Here is a 17,569-nt window from a genome sequence, read left to right as displayed (position 1 = left end):
TTTTGGGAATATTAATTCTCTGTTTACAAATCTCATTTTTTAAGGACATCGGACCTTTATGATTTATCCAAAATTTATCTTTCCTTTTTCTCACTTCGCTGGATTTTAGAAAACTGATGAATTTCAGCGAAAGTTGGCAATTTTATCAGTTTTATATTTAATCTAAAAATCCTCCAAAAATGGCAAGTTCAATTATGTTTTAACATTTTAACATATAACTCCGATTAAAAATCCTTTTTTAAAGCTTAAGTATTTATCCCTGGTCCAGCTAGAAAGCCGGGTCAGCCTGACCCGGTCATGGTGCAGGTAGCTGTAAACCTAGCGCACTTCAAACACGGGGGGGGAGGGATCTGCAGATTTAACTTTGAAATAGATTCATCGGGAGAAGGTTATGCACTGGGTGTCCCAATATGATATGGTAATTCAGTGACGGCTTAAAAGTTTTTGCCACAAACTCAATTTGTCTAATCCCTTTATCTTTGCAATCTTTGATCTTTCAAACTTAAAATTTATGATCTAACAAAATTCATAGTTTAAAATATCAATGGAACGACAAGGACAAGGGAAAAAATAGAGTTTGTGGCATAACTCATTTCCTTCGCATTTTATCTGCGGAATCTTTTTCGTAAACATCTATAGCTTGATTAGAATTGCACTTAAATACATTAGCAATATTCCAAAATGTGTACCTTCAAAGGGATGGAGTCTTTGTCAAAAACTAATATTTTCTATTCTCTATATCTTTGCAACCTGATGGTGGAAACCTGAGATATTTCAAGCATAGATTATTTGATCTAATAGAATTCATAGTTTGAAATATTCCAGGTGTACGACATTTGGTTGAAAAAATATAGAAATAAAAAAATCAGAGTTTGTAGAAGAGACTCAATTCCTTTGACGGTAAAGGCTGGAATAAATGAAAACCCTATTTTAAAATCTTGAACACTTAAATAAACCACAATTCTTTGTCATTTTTAAGGATTAAATGCTACTGCTCTGAACAGGGTATATCACTTTTTAAATAAAGGGCCAGTTGAACTTATGCCAACTGTTTCTTTAAACAAATAATTCTTTCAATTAGCATTATTTATAAATACATTTTATTTACTAAATATCAATATAATGTAGAATATATATATATTTTTTATACGGAGTATACTGTAAACAAACTTTTTAGTGCATAAAGTCACATCTAAAGCTTTTAAAAGAATGATAATATTCTATTTTTGATCTTTTTTAATTGGCCTCAAAATATAATTGTATAGATTATCACACAAACGAGTTTAATACATTTGTGGTAAAGAACAAGCGATTTAAAAACAAAATCATAATTTTCCCCCAGAATTTATAAAATTTATCTGAATTGAAAAAGATGTTTAAAATATCCAAAATTATTTCACAAGCAGAAAATCATTTCAATAAATATCTAAACCATAAAAATCACATGTTGTTGTTGTTGTAGCCCGGGCCGGCTCTCATCCATATTCATTTTAATCTTCAACGTTCCAACTCAAAAATTTTGCGACATCAGTGGGATTGTTCCGAAGGTCTCTTACTGTGAAGGGAGTAGAGTTTTCAGGTCAGTTGAATAAATGTTTTGTGGTGTGTGAATGGATCTGGCAATCCAGACACTCGTCTATGACATCCTCGCGCATTCTAGATAAGTAGCTGTTGAGGTTGAAGCTGTATCCTGACCTGAGCTGTGATAGTAGAGATCTTGTTCTTCTAGGTAAGGTTGATTCTGATCACATCATATGCTTGGTAAATGATAAAAAAATCTTAAAACCATCGTCCATAAATAATTACTCTTTGAAAAGATGTTAAACGTATGTAAAGAAATTGAGTCTTTGCCACAAAGTCTAATATTTATATCTTTGCAATCCAGTGTCGTAGGCCTGATATGCTATGAATTCTGTTTGATCCGATTTAATCTGAAGTTTAAATATCAAGCATATACAACATCAGATTGGAAAGATGTAGGAATTAGAAAGTTTGAGTTTGTGGCACCGACTCAAAATTTTTGAAGATGTGATTAAATCCGTCAATTTAATCCATAATTTGAATATTTGTAAAGTTTCCTTCTAAAACTGATCTGAACTCATCAGATACGGATGTTCTTTCGATGTCGAGCCTCCGTAAGCTTCCACCACTGATTCTAAGAATCTCTTGGAGACCTACGTCAGTCAATTGCTTGCAGTTGGAAAGATTCAACTCAGTCAGGTTTCCCAATGGTTGATCTAGCTCAGATAGAAATTCAAACGTTGATGAGTGTTTGGAAAGATCTAAATATTTGAGAGAGGCGCCAGAGATTTGAAGGATCTCCTTAATACCGTGTTCTGTTAAAGAGGAGCAGTGAGAAAGGTCTAACTCCTCTAGCTGGGAGAGAACATAGGTGTAGTCGACCAATCCTTCTCCAGTAACCTGAGATTCTCTTAAGTTTAACCGGTTCAAATATGTTCCACACATCTTCAGAATGTCTTGAAGAAGAGAATCCTGTATATCCTCTCCGCTTAGATCTAATTTTCTCAAATTATTTAGTTTTCCGTCAAATGAGCAGGATGTCAGGTTTATGTTGCTTAGATTTAATAATTTAATGTTTAATCCACAAACTCTGAATATCTCTGCTAATCCACCCTCGGTCAATGTTGGAATAGAGTTTAGGTTAAGATGTTCAATAACAGTGTCTAATATTTCAAAACCATGAAGTCCCTCTCCAGTAACTTTGGTATCACCAATATCAAGAGCTAGCAAATTGGGTCCACATATCCTTATAATCTGTACTAGACCGTCATCATTTAGATTTGTGTGAGACAAGTCTAGTTTTACCAGCCTGGGTAAAACACCCTGAAAACCATCTAATCCTTCACCAGATATTCCAGGACATAGGAATGCTTTAAATGATACAAGTGAGTCTCCGCATATTCTGAATATCTCACAAAGCCCCTTATCCGTCAAATCAGAGCAATCATAACAATATAAATCCTGTAAGTTTGACAATGTTTCAGTGAACTCTGATAACCCTTCTCCAATTATGGCTGAATTGTTCAGATCTAAGCTCTTTAAAGATCCACCAAACACACGGAATATTTGACACAACCCTTTATCAGTTAGATTTGATCCATATTCAAAATTTATACGTTTCACCTTGTTAAAACTCTGAGTAAGTTCAGACAGTCCCTCTCCTGTAACACTACTACATCCTATATCAAGATGAGACAGTTTATCATGGTTGCATATTTTAAGAATCTGATTGAGTCCTTTATCTGTCAAGTTCCAACAATAATAGAGTTTAAGCTCTGTAAGGTTGGTTAGGCTAGTGATGAAATTAAACTCTCCAGTGATCCCTGTAGATCTCAGATTTAGAGCTTTCAGATTTTCTCCAATAACCCCCAGTATTTTTGAGAGTCCATGGTCCGTCAATTGATGACTGTTTATCAAGGAAAAGGTCTCTAGACTGCTAGACCGTCCTAGACCTGAGTCTAACCTATCTCCAGTTATGGAAGTATTATACAGCTTCAGAAATTTCAGATTTTCTAGAGACAGAACATCATTTAAACCTTCATCAGACATCCCTCCTGGATTCCCATATAGAGAATCCATGAACAGGGTCACCAGTTCGCGGTGAGACTTTGCTAGATAGTGAACACATAGATTACAGCTTTGTGGGTCACCTATCAGGTTTTCTACTGACAAGCCTAAACAGTTATATATATTATCAAATTATCAATTATCAAAGGAATTGAGTCTTCGCCATAAACTCACATTTTATAATCCATATATCTTTTCAATCTGATGATGTAAACCTTTGAGATTTCAAGCTTAAATTATTTGATCTAACAGCGTTTATAGTTTGAAGTATTTAAAGGCCTACGACATTGGGTTGCAAAGATATAAAAACTATAAAATCAGAGTTTGTGGTAAAGACTCAATTTATGTTGACCAAAACTTAATACCCAATTTTTTTGGAAAGTTTAACAGTAGATTTCGAAATTTGAAACCTCCTCTCTTGACTTTTGCAGTAAATTCCTTTTTGATAATCCAGAAATACTTGGTTGAGATAATTGGTATTTTCAAGAAAAAAATATTTAATCTAATTTCATGATGCAAGATTCTATTTCACACCATTACATCAAAATATTTCTTATGTCAGAAAATCCTTTCATTAAATAACTTTAATTTTAATACTGCAGGAGCACCAGAAAACTCTGAAATAGGAAAACGAAATTATGATGCACAATTATGCAGTGTAAACAGACCCATTTAACATGAGTTCCACTTAATCATGTCGTCTGTTTATTCCAGAGTTTTCTGGTTCTCACTGGATGTATGTACCTTGCACCTTCTGAACATCATCACAGAACTGAATCAATTTCTCTGACTCCAAGTCTCCTGAATATTCAATTTAAAAAATAAGAAAATTTTAATCTTACTTTTAAAGGGACTGTACAGTGTACACGTAAATGCTTTATTACTTTTAAAGGTACCATTGTGAATCGGACATGTCTCTCTTAATTGGAAACCCAAGAAAGCTCCTCATATTCTCGTCTGAGCCACCTCAAAATCCTCGCCCTTTCCTTATTATTTTTGGTAGTCTCCAATTCTTGAAGATAAGATTATTTTTATCATATCCGGCCACCTTAGGGCATAAAAAATGGTTAGACTAAAGTATTGTAATGATTGCATCATGTTGGAATCTTCGAATTCATGGGAATGATGTCAAACTTTATTTAGGTAAAAATTAAATGTCTTTTGCCTGCGTAATTGAGCCTACAGGGTTACCCGCAATGGATGAGACTTCAGAGAAGACTGGACGAATTTAAACTCTCTGTTTCCTTCTATCCTTGATTTCTTCCAACTTTAAACTTGTTGCTTTCTTTTTTAAATCATTAAATACGCTGTTAAAAGACTACATTCAGGACAGAAGACTCATTTAAGCCAGGGATCGTCATATTTAAAAAGTTACAGGTCGTCATTACAGTCTCATCCTGTGTGGGCAACCATGTCTATAAACACCCGGAAAAAATTGATGGTTTATGGTATGATTTAACAAAAAAAATTGTATCGGAATAATTCGCGGCATCTTATACTAGGAATATCTGAAAATGAACGAAATTGAGTAAACAATTTACAAATATTTAAAATTAAAGGAACCGAGTTTTTGTCACAAACTCTGATTTCGAATCTCTATATCTGTGCAACCCGATGTTGTATACCCTTGATATTTCAAACTATGAATTCTGTTAATCAAAGTGTCTAAGTTTGAAATATAACATGTTTACACCATCATGTTGCAAAGATGTAGGCATTAGAAAGTTTGACTGTGTGGTAAAAACTCAGTTCCTTTATGATGACCAAAAGTGCCCAGATAATTGGATAATTGGATAATTAGACATTAAAAAAAAAGATAATATGGGAAGGAAGAGGATTTTGAGGTGGCTCGGACCAATAAATGAAGAAAATGTGTCTCGGACGAGAAATTGTTGTGGCTGGCCTTCCTGCCCTCCCTAAAAATAATTACCTAAAACCCAGTGGGTGAATGTTTCATTGACTTGATCTATTCTCTGCTTGTAATTCCAGCTGACCAGCCGCAGATGCTTTAGGTCATCAACTTCAAGATACTAAATAATACTATTTTTAAATGTTCATCTTTGAAAATTAAAATTCCAAAAAAAATAAACGTTTAAGTTAGGATGAAAGTTCATGAATTACAAATATAATTCTATTCTCATCCTTTTCTGTTTTTTCTTGTAACTGATTAAATTCAGGCTAAATCTGGTTGATGAGTGAGTTTTCTGTTGATTTTAAAAATCCCCTTAAAGGGACTGTATAAGCGTAATTTCAAGAGACCCTTCAAACAAAAATGTTAAAGCCCGATTCTTTAACTGATCAATAAGTTTAAAAGTATTGTTTCTGATAATTGTAAATTTTTACCTACAGTAGAAATGCGCAAGTCACTTTTGCACAAAATCCAAAATTGAAAAAAATTAGCTTTCGAAATTATTAACATCGATATCTTATTCGTACTTTATTAAACAAAGATTTCAAGGATACCGTTGTGAATCGAGCATTGCCATTTTTGCATGGAGGGTCACTTGATATTAAGCTTACAGTCCTTTTAATTTCAACATTTACTTCAAGTAATTAATATCTTATTTATATCTATAACAGGCTTTTAGGGGGTTCTTCTATTTCAACTGTGAACATTTTCTCTTTGAATTCACTGTAAAACGAAAACAAACAAAAATTTGCGGATTTTATTAGAAAGAAATTTTGTGGATTCAGCAGTTTTGACGTTTTTTGGATACAAATGGTCAGACAGACAGATAGACAGACAGACAAACAGACATATAAATGTTGCGTATAGCTGGACCGATTGGGCTGAAACGTTTTGTGGACACTCATGGGTGGCCGGGGGGTGCTAAAAGCAACAAAAAAAATTCGACATTTTTTTTTTAATTTCTTTTTCCATTTTTTTCAACATTTTTTGTTTGTTTTTTCCACGGGCAATAAGATAAAACAAGACATTCATATATGTTGCGTATAGCCGGCCAAACGGCTCGACCGATTGGGCTGAATTTTTTTATGTACACTACTGGGTGGCCGGGGTGTTTTATAGGCTAAAAAAATTTACATTTTTTTCAAATTTTTTTTTCGAAAATTTTCTCTTTTTTCCATGGGTAACACCGGGCCTTTAAGCTAATATATAATAAAGCTCTTCGCTGATATGTGTATAAATATTTATATATAAATAATAAATATGTTAGCTGGAACTAATGGGCCAATTTTTTTGAGGAAATCCATGCGTACCCATGGGGTAACATTGGAGTAAAAATAGATTTTTTTTTCTTAAAAATAAAAAAATAATTTTAAAAAGATTTTTTAAAAATTCCACAGGCAACACCGGGCCTTTTAGCTAGTAGATAGTGGTCTAAAGGTACTTTAAACCACATTTAAATTGCACTTACACTTGGAATTTCGAAACAGACAATTAATTTTTATGTTTGAAATTATTATAAACTTTTTTTCAAGATATAAGTCAAGGATTGATAAAATGTATCAATAAGCACATTGTAAAATTTATCTAAAATAATTTTTTATTAAATAATAATTTAATAAAATCATGATATCAAGGTAGATAAGTTATTATGATTTATTTATGTCCTAGATCAATAAACAGATAGATTTGAAGAGATTTAAACAATTTAAACGTCAAAAAACCCCTAAATGTCTGAAAACGGACCTTGAAACGAAAAGAACAAAGATCAAAACGACCTCATTTCAGAACTTTTATGTTGTGAATCTAAGAATTATGCCTCCATCTTATTAGGAAATAAAATAATTCCTCTTTAATAATTAATAATAATAATAAATTAATTTGACCTATTTCTTCTAGTTTGCAGTGTTGTATATTTAAAGATGTTGTGTGCTTTTCATATGGCGGGAGTGTGATAATATCATCAATATGAATTACAAAAAATATCATCAATACAACTTACAATTTATTGTATACTTGCTGAAGGGCCCGGCGTTGCCCGTAGTAAAAAAAAATTGAAAAAAATACTCAAAATTTTTTTTTAAATTTTGAAAAAAATTATTTTGATTATTTTAGCCTATGACACCCCCCGGTCACCCATAAGTATACAGAAAAAAATTTCAGCCCAATCGGTCCAGCCGTTTGGCCGGCTATATGCAACATATTTATAAGAATGTCTTGTTTTATTATATAGATTAATTATGCAATTGTATATTTGTTATCAAAAAGAAATGAATTGGTGAGTAAAAGATCTTAATTTTCCAAATAACGGAACCACAGGAAAGTTTTTTCGGCTCCCTTAGAGGAACTGAAAGCGTATTTTAAATTGACACTTAATGTAAAGATGGTAATGTCCGATTCACAACGGTACCCTTGAATTTTTTATCTGATCAATAATATGAGGATATTGTTGTTTTTTCTAGGCATAAACGTTTTTAATTCAAAAAATTCAAAATAATCAGTTTTCAAAATTATAACAATTGACATCTAATTTAGTCTTGATCAGAGAAAGCTTTTAAGGGCACCATTGTGAATAGGACATTACCAGTTTGCCTGTTCGAAATTAAGCTTACAGTCCCTTTCAGAGCTTAACAATATTGATTTTCAAATATGTATAATATGACAGTCTAATGTTGAGCTTTCTAAAGTAATATTTTTAACCTTGAATGAACTAATATGTTGTTAATAATTTATTCACAAGGAACATTGTAAAGCAAAATCTATATATTCTGTATAAGGTTTTCATTCACAATATGCGCAGTAATAGCACAATACTTGATTTGTGGCTTCAGGGTTACCTTCAAAGGTTGAGACTGCAAAAATGACGTAAAACTTTTGAAATATGACCATCCCAAAGAAATTAAATCTTTTCCATAAACTCAAATTTATAATTCCTATATTTTTTCAATCTGATGATATTTCAAACTTTGATATTTGATCTAGTAAAATTTATAGTTTGAAATATATTTGCTCTACAACAAATGGTTTGCAAAGATTTAGGGATTATAGAAAATCAGAGTTTGTCAAAAACTTAATTCCTTAGAGTTTAGTTTTCTGAATTGAAAATAGTTTTTGTATGGTTTTTATAATGATTTGGCAAAGAAACAAGTTTACAAATGCAGCTAATCATAAATATAAATAGGCACTAGGGGCAGACAGGTTAAATTTCGTACATCGTCTCTGAAGTCTCATCTTTTGTGGGTAACCCTGTAGATAACTTAATTGTATGAATTCAAATTTTATCTGGGTGCATGCCACAACAATAAATCGTATTGGTAGGACAAAAAAATATTTTCTAATGCCTCTGTTGTTATATGTTACTGATATAAGAAAATGATACATATTTTGTATACATACTTCACCCCAAACTAACCAGAGTGAGAAGCATTTGGTTTTTTTTATTTGAAATAAAACGTGTTTTGGTCAATCATTCAACAATCTTTAAACTTACGGATTTGTTTATTTTTTTCTTTTTCATTCAAAATGTATATGCCGACAAAAAGTATTTTAAAAAAGTTTAGAAAATTATTTATAAGGGGTAAAATTGGGATTGAAAGTCACAGCTTTCTAAAATATTGACAGAACCGTTAAATCCACGTGACTTGCGTTAAATTTTATTTACTGCATGTATTTTTATCAAAGTTAAGGGCAATTTTTTAGCAAAATTTGTTCAAACTTTCCTAAAATTGAATAAAAACTTTTTGTGTATGGGAAAAATTCGAATTTGCAATTATTTATATATCTTATATATCTCAGATTATTTTCTTTTGTTTATTTCATATAGTTTATTGCTGTATATATATATTAACAGAATCATTCTAAACTTGTCAACGCAATCCAAAACTAAATTGTCATCGGCAATATTTCATAACTAATTGTTAGTGACAAATTCTAGTTCTTGATTTTTATATTTACATCAGTTATAGGGTTTCTCGCAATACGCACCTCTCACCCTTTAGAAAAAGTAAACTCAACCTAATGTCTGACGCGTCAACCTTGTTGCACCAGCTAGTCCTATTCAGTGTCAGCTTTATTTAACCCATGTCCAGGCGATACAGTACAAACTGGGACCGGAAAGGTTGACCCGGCTCGGAAATTCAAATGTACTGCGGCTGCCCGTGACAAGGGACGAGACTTTAACGAGTTTGTGCATCAGTTTCCTTATTATCTTATATTCATGATTTCCTGCAATTATAATCTTCTTCCTTTCCCCAATTATCAAATAACCACATTCAAGGCAAATCACATGACACGCACCTCTGCTTCTTTAGTTGCACCGGCTAGTCCTGTCCTTAGAGCTAGGTACGGTAAAAACTGGGACCGGAAAGATTGACCCGACTCGGATTTTCAAATGTACTACGGCTACCCGTGATAATTTTAACTTATGATCGTCATATTTGAAGAGTTTGAAGTCGTCTTTATAGCCAAATTCTTTGCGGATACCCCTGTATTGTCATGATTTGATATTTCTAAGTTACCTGTAAAATTATTCTAAGGATTTTGGTAGGCAAGTTATCCCAACTTTCTGCATCTAAATGTTATATTTTTACAAAGGAAGTTTTCCCACAAACTCTGATTTTTTAATCCCAAGGTTTTTGATATTTCAAGTTATGAACTTATGAAAGTTTATACCATCAGATCCTGTACATTATAATCATTCAAACATTTGAAACTTTAAAGGTATAAAACTAATAACTAATGTGTTGATTAAAATTAACTTTTTTCCTCAAGGCCCCTATAAAGATATTACATAGATAAAATGCGAAATTCAGAAAATAATCTAAATGATAACATTTCTTTAATTTGAGTTTTAATTATCTAAAGTGAAACCCTTAATAACGAATACATCAAAAGAATTCATCAAATGTCGTATTCTTCACTTTCTGATAATGGAATGTTGCAGATATTTAGTTTTTTAATTAAATGATTATATGGAACTCTTTAAAACTGTTCCCGCATATTCATGGCTATTTATTTATTTTCTGAAATACTGAAATTTACGTAATGTAGTATAAAACTCATTGAAAAATTGTCAAGACGACATTTGATAAATTCTTCCGATGTATTCGATATTAAGGGTTTCACTGTATATAAATATGTAGTTATCTCAGTATGTCTGTCCGATCATAACTTTAAACCATATGACCGATTTGCCTCAAATAGTAAGGGGACCTTTTTAAGACTACTGTAATGTTTTATCTTTGTTAAGACATTCTAAATTAACTATGTCGACTACTGTTTAGTCTTGTTTAAAAGATAAGATTTTTCGGGCAAAGCTGTGTTTCCAAGCAGTATTTAAAAAGAACTAAAAAATTTAAATTGAAAATATATACCTGTTGTGCATCTAATAACTACATCATCATACTCATTATTCACTGGTGAGCCACCTCCACATAGTCCATTCCCCATTGTTAATCCTCTAACCGTACTTTATCCAGCAATTTTTCATCTTTCTGTAACATATGACTATTGAAAAATAAAAATTCTATGATAAAAATATGGTGATCTGGTTATCCTGCATTAGAACTTATGATATAGATACATCTGGATATTTCTCACTTATTTCTACTTTGTACTTGTTTGAAATGCTTGTTCCATCTAGGAGCAGACGCTTTAAAGCGTCACCAGATATACGCAGCAGTTCATTCAACTTTTGGTCGTTTATCTTTTCACAGCCAGACAAATTTAGTTCTTCTAAAGTATTAAGGTTAGCTTGAAACTTCCCTATTCCATCCAGAGACACTATTGTGTTGCTTATATCCAGGTAGTGAAGGCTGTCCTTGCATAACTCCATTACCTCAAATAGACCTTTGTTTGTGATGTATTTGCAGTGAGAGAGATTAATTTCAACAATAGAGGACATATTTGTGTCATAGGCTGTCAAGCCTTCACATGTAACGTGAGAAGATCTAAGGTCTAAGTATCTAAGATTGGGTCCACTAGCTGCCAACATCTTGAAGAGAACCTTGTCTCTGATAGACTCGCCTGACAAGTCCAACTTGACTATGTTCGCCATTGTACCTTTGAAGGGAAACTTCCCTGTTAGACTTGTGTAGCCTATGTTCAGCAGCTTTAAACTGTGACTGAAAAGTCGGAGAAATTCATTAAGGCCTCTGTCAGTTAAACTTTCACACCAGAGCAAATTAAGTTGCTCAATGCTGAGATCAGTTGAGTCATATTTAGCGAGTCCTTCGCCAGTGATTTTAGTCTCTTGAATATCTAAGGTTTTAAGATTATTTCCGCTGATTCGAAAGAGCTCAATCAATCCCTGGTCTGTTAAATTTGAACAGGAAAAATCCAGTTTAGTAATGTTTGGAAGACTGTCCTGGAATTCTGAAAGGCCTTCTCCCGACACTGATGTGTGGAGCACTTTTAAGGCGGACAAAGAACCGCCACAAATACGGAATATTTCACACAACCCTTTATCTGTCAGAGACCTACAGCCATAACAATCAAGCCTTTGTAGGTTTGACAGAGTTAATCTGAACTCTGATAATCCTTCTCCAGTAATGGGCGTAGTGTTTAGATCCAGATATTTCAAGGAGTTGCCAAATATTGTCAGTATGTTACAAAGTCCGCTATCTGTCAAGTGCATGCAATATTCCAGATTCAGCTTTTCTACTTTGGGAAAAGAGCCACTAAACTCTGCAAGGCTCTCGCCTGTGAAGTTGTTACATCCCAAGTCTAACTGCTTGAGTTTAGGACCACACTTCTTCAGAAATATGCAAAGACCTCTGTCTGAGAGATTCCAGCAGTAAAACAGATTCAGCTCCAATATATTGGGAAATGTAGCAGGGAAGTTGTATTCTCCAGAAATACCAGTTGAGCGAAGATATAACCGCTCAAGATTTACCCCTATAACTCTGAGAACCTCCGCCAGCCCTTCATCTGTCAATCCATGACAGTTGATAATCCCAAAGGTTTGAATGTTCAAAGCTGAAATTAAAAGGTCATCAACACCTTCCCCTGTTATACCAGTGTTGTACAATTTTACTGTCTTTAGATGTTTCAACGTCAAGATGGCTTGAAGTCCTTCGTCAGATATCCTGTTCAGATTTCCATAAAGAACTCCAATTTTAATTGATTCTATTTCGGGATGTCTCTCCACTAAACACTTTACACTTTCATCACAGTCTCTTGTATCCCCCATCAAACTTTCAACTTCCACTTCTACAATAACAATTCTTTATTATACGAAGCTTTACTAAATAAACCAGAATGATATTAATTGATTAAAGGAATTGAAAACTTGAAAGTCGTCTTTGACCTAAGGAATTGTAATTGCGCCATTCACTATTGGCAACCTAATTTCAGCAATATTTTTTTTATGCCTCAATAATCACAAAATAGCCCTAGTCCTGCCTTTTCCAAAATGTGAAACTGAACTGCAATTTTGTTGAAATTTAAACTAAATTCTTAATATCCCTGATATTTTTTAATGCAAAAACGGTAGATTAGGGCTATTTTGTTTTTTATGTTTCCAAAAAAACATCGCTAAAAATAGGTTGTCGATAGCGAATGCTGCAAACTTTTTCAAGTTCAAGTACGACTTTCAAGTCTACAATCAACTAATAGGCTTATTTTTTGAGATGGAAACCTTTAATTTTGGAGACATCTCTGGAGAATTTACTGAATTCCTCTAGTTTGATGTCCCCTGTAGAAGAAGAATTTAAAATTTAATATTTTTAAACATGTTAATAAACTAATCTATCAAAACTAAAAATTTGCAGGAGTTACAGAATTTTCTATTCTCATGAAGTCCATAAAGCTGTTTAATCTACAAACATATTTTACTTTTCTGTCATTATCCAATAAACGTCAAAACGGCTGAATCAAAAAATCCACGAATGTTTGTGTTTTACACTATTACTACATATGTATACAAAGAAAATTGCGAATTGAACAACATTAAGGAATATAAGGAAATGGAATCTGCATTAAAAGCTGAATAAGTTAAGAGAAGAAGAGACACAATGTACTTTAAAACTAAAAAGCCTAGATTGTCATTTTTACATTTTCACATTATCATGCACTTGCCATTACTCTAACTTTTCTCCACTTGCCATATTAACTTTTACATAGGAAACACTTGCTTTTAGTAACACTTGCCAAAATGTTGCCTTTTCGTAAAATTGTCCCTTGATGACCAAATCAATTAGCTGTTCTGGCAAATGAAGCCACATTTTGATTTCTGCATGCAAGCGTTAATTCTGTCAAAATATACTATTGCAAGTGCATGGGCTTGCACAGAAATTGGTTCATAGGGGGCTTAATTTTATCTTACCAATGATGCTTTGTTTTAAGGTTGTTTTCAGGGTCAAAATTTGTCATAATGTGCCCCCGCCCCTGTAAACGCCAATGAACAATGAGCAAGTGTAATGATAGCTACGTAATTATGGCAGATGGAACTATTATAGAGTAAACATTAAATACTCAGGATTGCTAGAGTATGAAATTTCCTGAATAGTGGTCATGCAGTCTCTCAATTTCCATGTTTATTGGGACACCCTGTATATTATCTTTATACAACAATATTAGAACTATTTTATGGATTCCTGCAAATATGTTTACTAAATTTAGAATATTTTTCCATATTAAATTTTAAATGTCCCTAATGTCCAATTTGTGAAGGAGTTGTTAATTTTATCAATTCTTCTTCTCATGGTTGAACTAACTTGGCGAAATGTCTTCAGATCTTCCAAATGCAAATACTGAAACATAAAAGAGGATCTTAAAGGGACTGTTAGCGTTATTTCAAGTGAGCCTCCATGCAAAGATGGCAATGTCCGATCTACTTACAACGGTACCCATGAAAGCTTTGTCTGATCAAGTATGAATTTTATCATAAGGGTTTCTCTACGAAAGTGACTTGCACACATTTGTTTCTTTTAAAAAGCAAAAGATAAACTCGCAGAAATAAACACTTTTTGTATTTTCCACATATTTGATCAGATTAAGATTTCAAGGGTACCGTTGTATCTCGGGCATTGCCATCTTTGCACTTAAAGGTTTGTTTACTTATTTTAAACAGAGGAACTTAGAGGTTTGTTTACTTATTTTAAACAGAGGAACTTAGAGGTTTGTTTACTTATTCTAAACAGAGGAACTTAAAGGTTTGTTTACTTATTCTAAACAGAGGAACTTAAAGGTTTGTTTACTTATCTTAAACAGAGGAACTTAAAGGTTTGTTTACTTATCTTAAACAGCTAGGAACTTAAAGGTTTGTTTACTTATTTTAAACAGAGGAACTTAAAGGGTTTGTTTACTTCTTTCAAATACTTAAACATAAAAGAGGATCTTAATGGAACTGTTCACTTTATTCAAATACTCTTAATCATAAAGGTACTTCAAAATAAAATCTAAATTTTTCAAGAAGTTTAAAACTTTCCTAAATTAAATATCAGTTTGTTAATTTAGCACTGTTTTAAACTGAATTAACATTTTACTGCTTGTTTTAATATTTATACCTTTTCATTGAGTTTATATTTCATAATTTTAAAAATGAAAAAACTTAACCTTTCAAATGTATAACTATAATTGCTAAAGTGACATGAAGTTGGATTAAAAACAACTAATTTTTGTTGTATAATAATTCAATATAGGGTGGCGTGTCCGGTTTACAATCACGTGACAATAATATCCGTAAAAAATTCTGATTAAAATATCCAAGTTTTTTCTTAGAAAATTTATTATTTCCAATTCTGGGTTCTCTACAAAAGGGATCGGTCGATTTCAACAGCGCAAACAATGGGGAAATTGTAAAAAACATATCAAATCATGCTAAAAAGATATGAAGGATATTTAAATGTAAGTTAAAAAAGTTCCAAATGTGAACTTACCTTCAGAATATGCTGAAGTATAACTATAGGAATATCATCCCATCCTTGGATTTCTAAATTCAACATTTATAAAGTGGTAGGCGATTATATCAATACAACGAAGACGCATTCTTTATTAAAGTTTTGATTGTTGACAAGCTTTTTTAAAAGTTTAGAAGTAATAAAAGAGAAGGTTTTTTAATTTTAAAAAATAAATGAAATTTGTTGATAACAGTACAAAAATTAAGTTTACCAGAGGGGGAAGGACTTCTTCCTTCGACAACATAGATGGTTTGTCCATATTTATTCCTAGGTTCCCAAGCTTTTATATCTGTACATAATGTATTTCCCATCTTGAGGAGGTGTTAAATCATTTTCAGAACATCTCCAAATATTTTCCCCATTTATTGCTTTTCAGCATTTTCTGGAATAAAATTTTGTTGTTGTATTTTCATCTATATCTATATATAAATTTGGCTTGTCTGTCTGTTTGTTTGTATCCAATAAACGTCAAAACGGCTGAACCGATCGGGCCCAAATTTTGTGTGGGACCTCAAGTGACCACAGGGAAGGTTTTTGTATGATCAAAATTCTAAAAATTTGTGTTTTTTATTTTTGTAAAATTTTGAAGATGCGCAAAAAAATATTATGAAATCCGCAATCTTTTTTTTTGTTTTGCAGTTTTATACTGTACAAAGATAAGATGCTCTGAGATAAAGCCACTATTAAAAGTTGAAAAAGAAGATTGGCGCGAAGCGCACTTTAACCCTAGTATATATACTTTGCTTGTCTATCCGCCAGTATCCAATGCACATCAAAACGGCTGAATCGGTCGGGCCCAAATTGTTTGTGGGGCCTCACATGACCCCAAGGAATGTTTATGGATGCTCAATATTACAAAAATGGTCTCCAACAATTTTTAGACTTTAATAACAGTTTGAAAATCAACGAAAAAATTGTACATCCTAAAATTGTTTTCTTAGTGTGTTTTTATCAATAAAAAGATGCTAAAGGATTAAGCAACTATTAAGAGTAGAAATAGAAGATAGCCTAGCATGTAGATACAAACAACTTATTGAAAGGTTTGTATATTGTTTCATTGCATTAGCTAAGAAAAGTTGTTCATGCAATGCATATCATTAAGCTGAAAAAAACGTTGCTTCTTTTTTATCGGCTTTCAATTTTTTAAATGAATTATATGATTTTATTTAAACCAACACTCTCTCAGGACTGTTAAAGTAGATTTACAGTAACTTTCAAAATCACTTAATATGTGAATTGGGTCTGTGTACACTGCACTATTTTAAGTCCGGACAATTGAGTCTCATATTCTTCCTATATACTCTTATTCCGGAGTATTCTGGTTCTCGGTAACATTTCTACAAAAAGCTTCAAACTGAGAAGATGAAAATGGTTGTTCAATATTCAAGTTTATAGTTTGGAATTTAAGAATTTCGGATAAAAAAAAAATAAAAAGAAAGTAGCGTAGCTTTGATATTCCAAAGATAGCAGTATACCTGGTACAGGTAAATTTGGCCTGATATGTTGGTTAATTATTAATACTTTGACATTTTGGAGGTTTTCAAATTAATTATTTATCAAAACCGGATAATTTCGGAAACCCCGACCATGACAAAAAAGAAAAAAAAATGCCAGCAATACATTTGTCTAGATAAGTATTCTGAACTTAAAATATCAATATTTATTTATGACATATTACTATATTCACAACACAACGTACAAGAAATAGCCTCCGATTAATATTAAACAGTGTTCCTACAATTAATAAAGAACAGAGAAAGCTGGATGGATGTAGGAGAGACCATGAGTGTGTAGTAACTACTAAACGCAGTTCTCACTTCTCAGTTACGGCTTTCCCGCCAAATTTGCACGAGTAACTGGTGCCTTAGCAACCGGTTGTACTTGTACGTGTCACACTGAACAGATATGTACACTGTACAGTGGTACATATCGCACCCAACTTTCGTCTGGTCTATAAAACATATAACAAACAAAAGTTCTCGGCAGTCGGTCTCGCTTTTCGTCCTCCATTTTTTGCATCCTCATAAATGTACTTTTAATAACTTTTTTCCTTCGTTTTTTTTGAACCACGTCATGACATTTACATGTAGGTTGGAATATATTAAGGAAAAAAGAACAGTCCGGACGAAATAAATGAAAATTAGGTGAAAAAAAAATATTGCGAATGCTCACCTAT

General features: G+C 32.6%; 2 protein-coding genes across 3 annotated transcripts; both read right to left on the bottom strand.

Moving 5' to 3' along the window:
- Window positions 1-1,135: 1,135 nt before the first annotated feature.
- LOC111709774 (F-box/LRR-repeat protein 13) lies at window positions 1,136-11,014 on the bottom strand. 2 transcript variants are annotated; one of them, XM_023483679.1, is made up of 6 exons: window positions 10,867-11,014; window positions 10,012-10,064; window positions 5,519-5,618; window positions 4,333-4,389; window positions 2,012-3,695; window positions 1,137-1,828 (listed from the first exon to the last, which is right to left on the bottom strand). In XM_023483679.1, exons 1-5 carry the CDS (start codon window positions 10,940-10,942, stop codon window positions 2,047-2,049), a joined length of 1,935 nt encoding a protein of 644 aa, XP_023339447.1. In that variant the 5' UTR covers window positions 10,943-11,014; the 3' UTR covers window positions 1,137-1,828; window positions 2,012-2,046. The 2 variants fall into 2 exon arrangements, with proteins under 2 accessions (XP_023339446.1, XP_023339447.1); XM_023483678.1 differs by having other exon boundaries at window positions 1,136-3,695; window positions 10,867-11,013.
- LOC111709773 (F-box/LRR-repeat protein 4) lies at window positions 10,984-15,852 on the bottom strand. The gene is made up of 5 exons (XM_023483677.1): window positions 15,605-15,852; window positions 15,373-15,425; window positions 14,145-14,244; window positions 13,131-13,187; window positions 10,984-12,703 (listed from the first exon to the last, which is right to left on the bottom strand). Exons 1-5 carry the CDS (start codon window positions 15,702-15,704, stop codon window positions 11,061-11,063), a joined length of 1,953 nt encoding a protein of 650 aa, XP_023339445.1. The 5' UTR covers window positions 15,705-15,852; the 3' UTR covers window positions 10,984-11,060.
- Between the last annotated feature and the right edge of the window lie 1,717 nt (window positions 15,853-17,569).

This window comes from Eurytemora carolleeae, unplaced genomic scaffold (assembly GCF_000591075.1).
Source record: "Eurytemora carolleeae unplaced genomic scaffold, Eaff_2.0 scaffold835, whole genome shotgun sequence".
NCBI classification, from domain to species: Eukaryota; Metazoa; Arthropoda; class Copepoda; order Calanoida; family Temoridae; genus Eurytemora; species Eurytemora carolleeae.
This window is presented reverse-complemented; position numbering and strand designations above follow the sequence as displayed.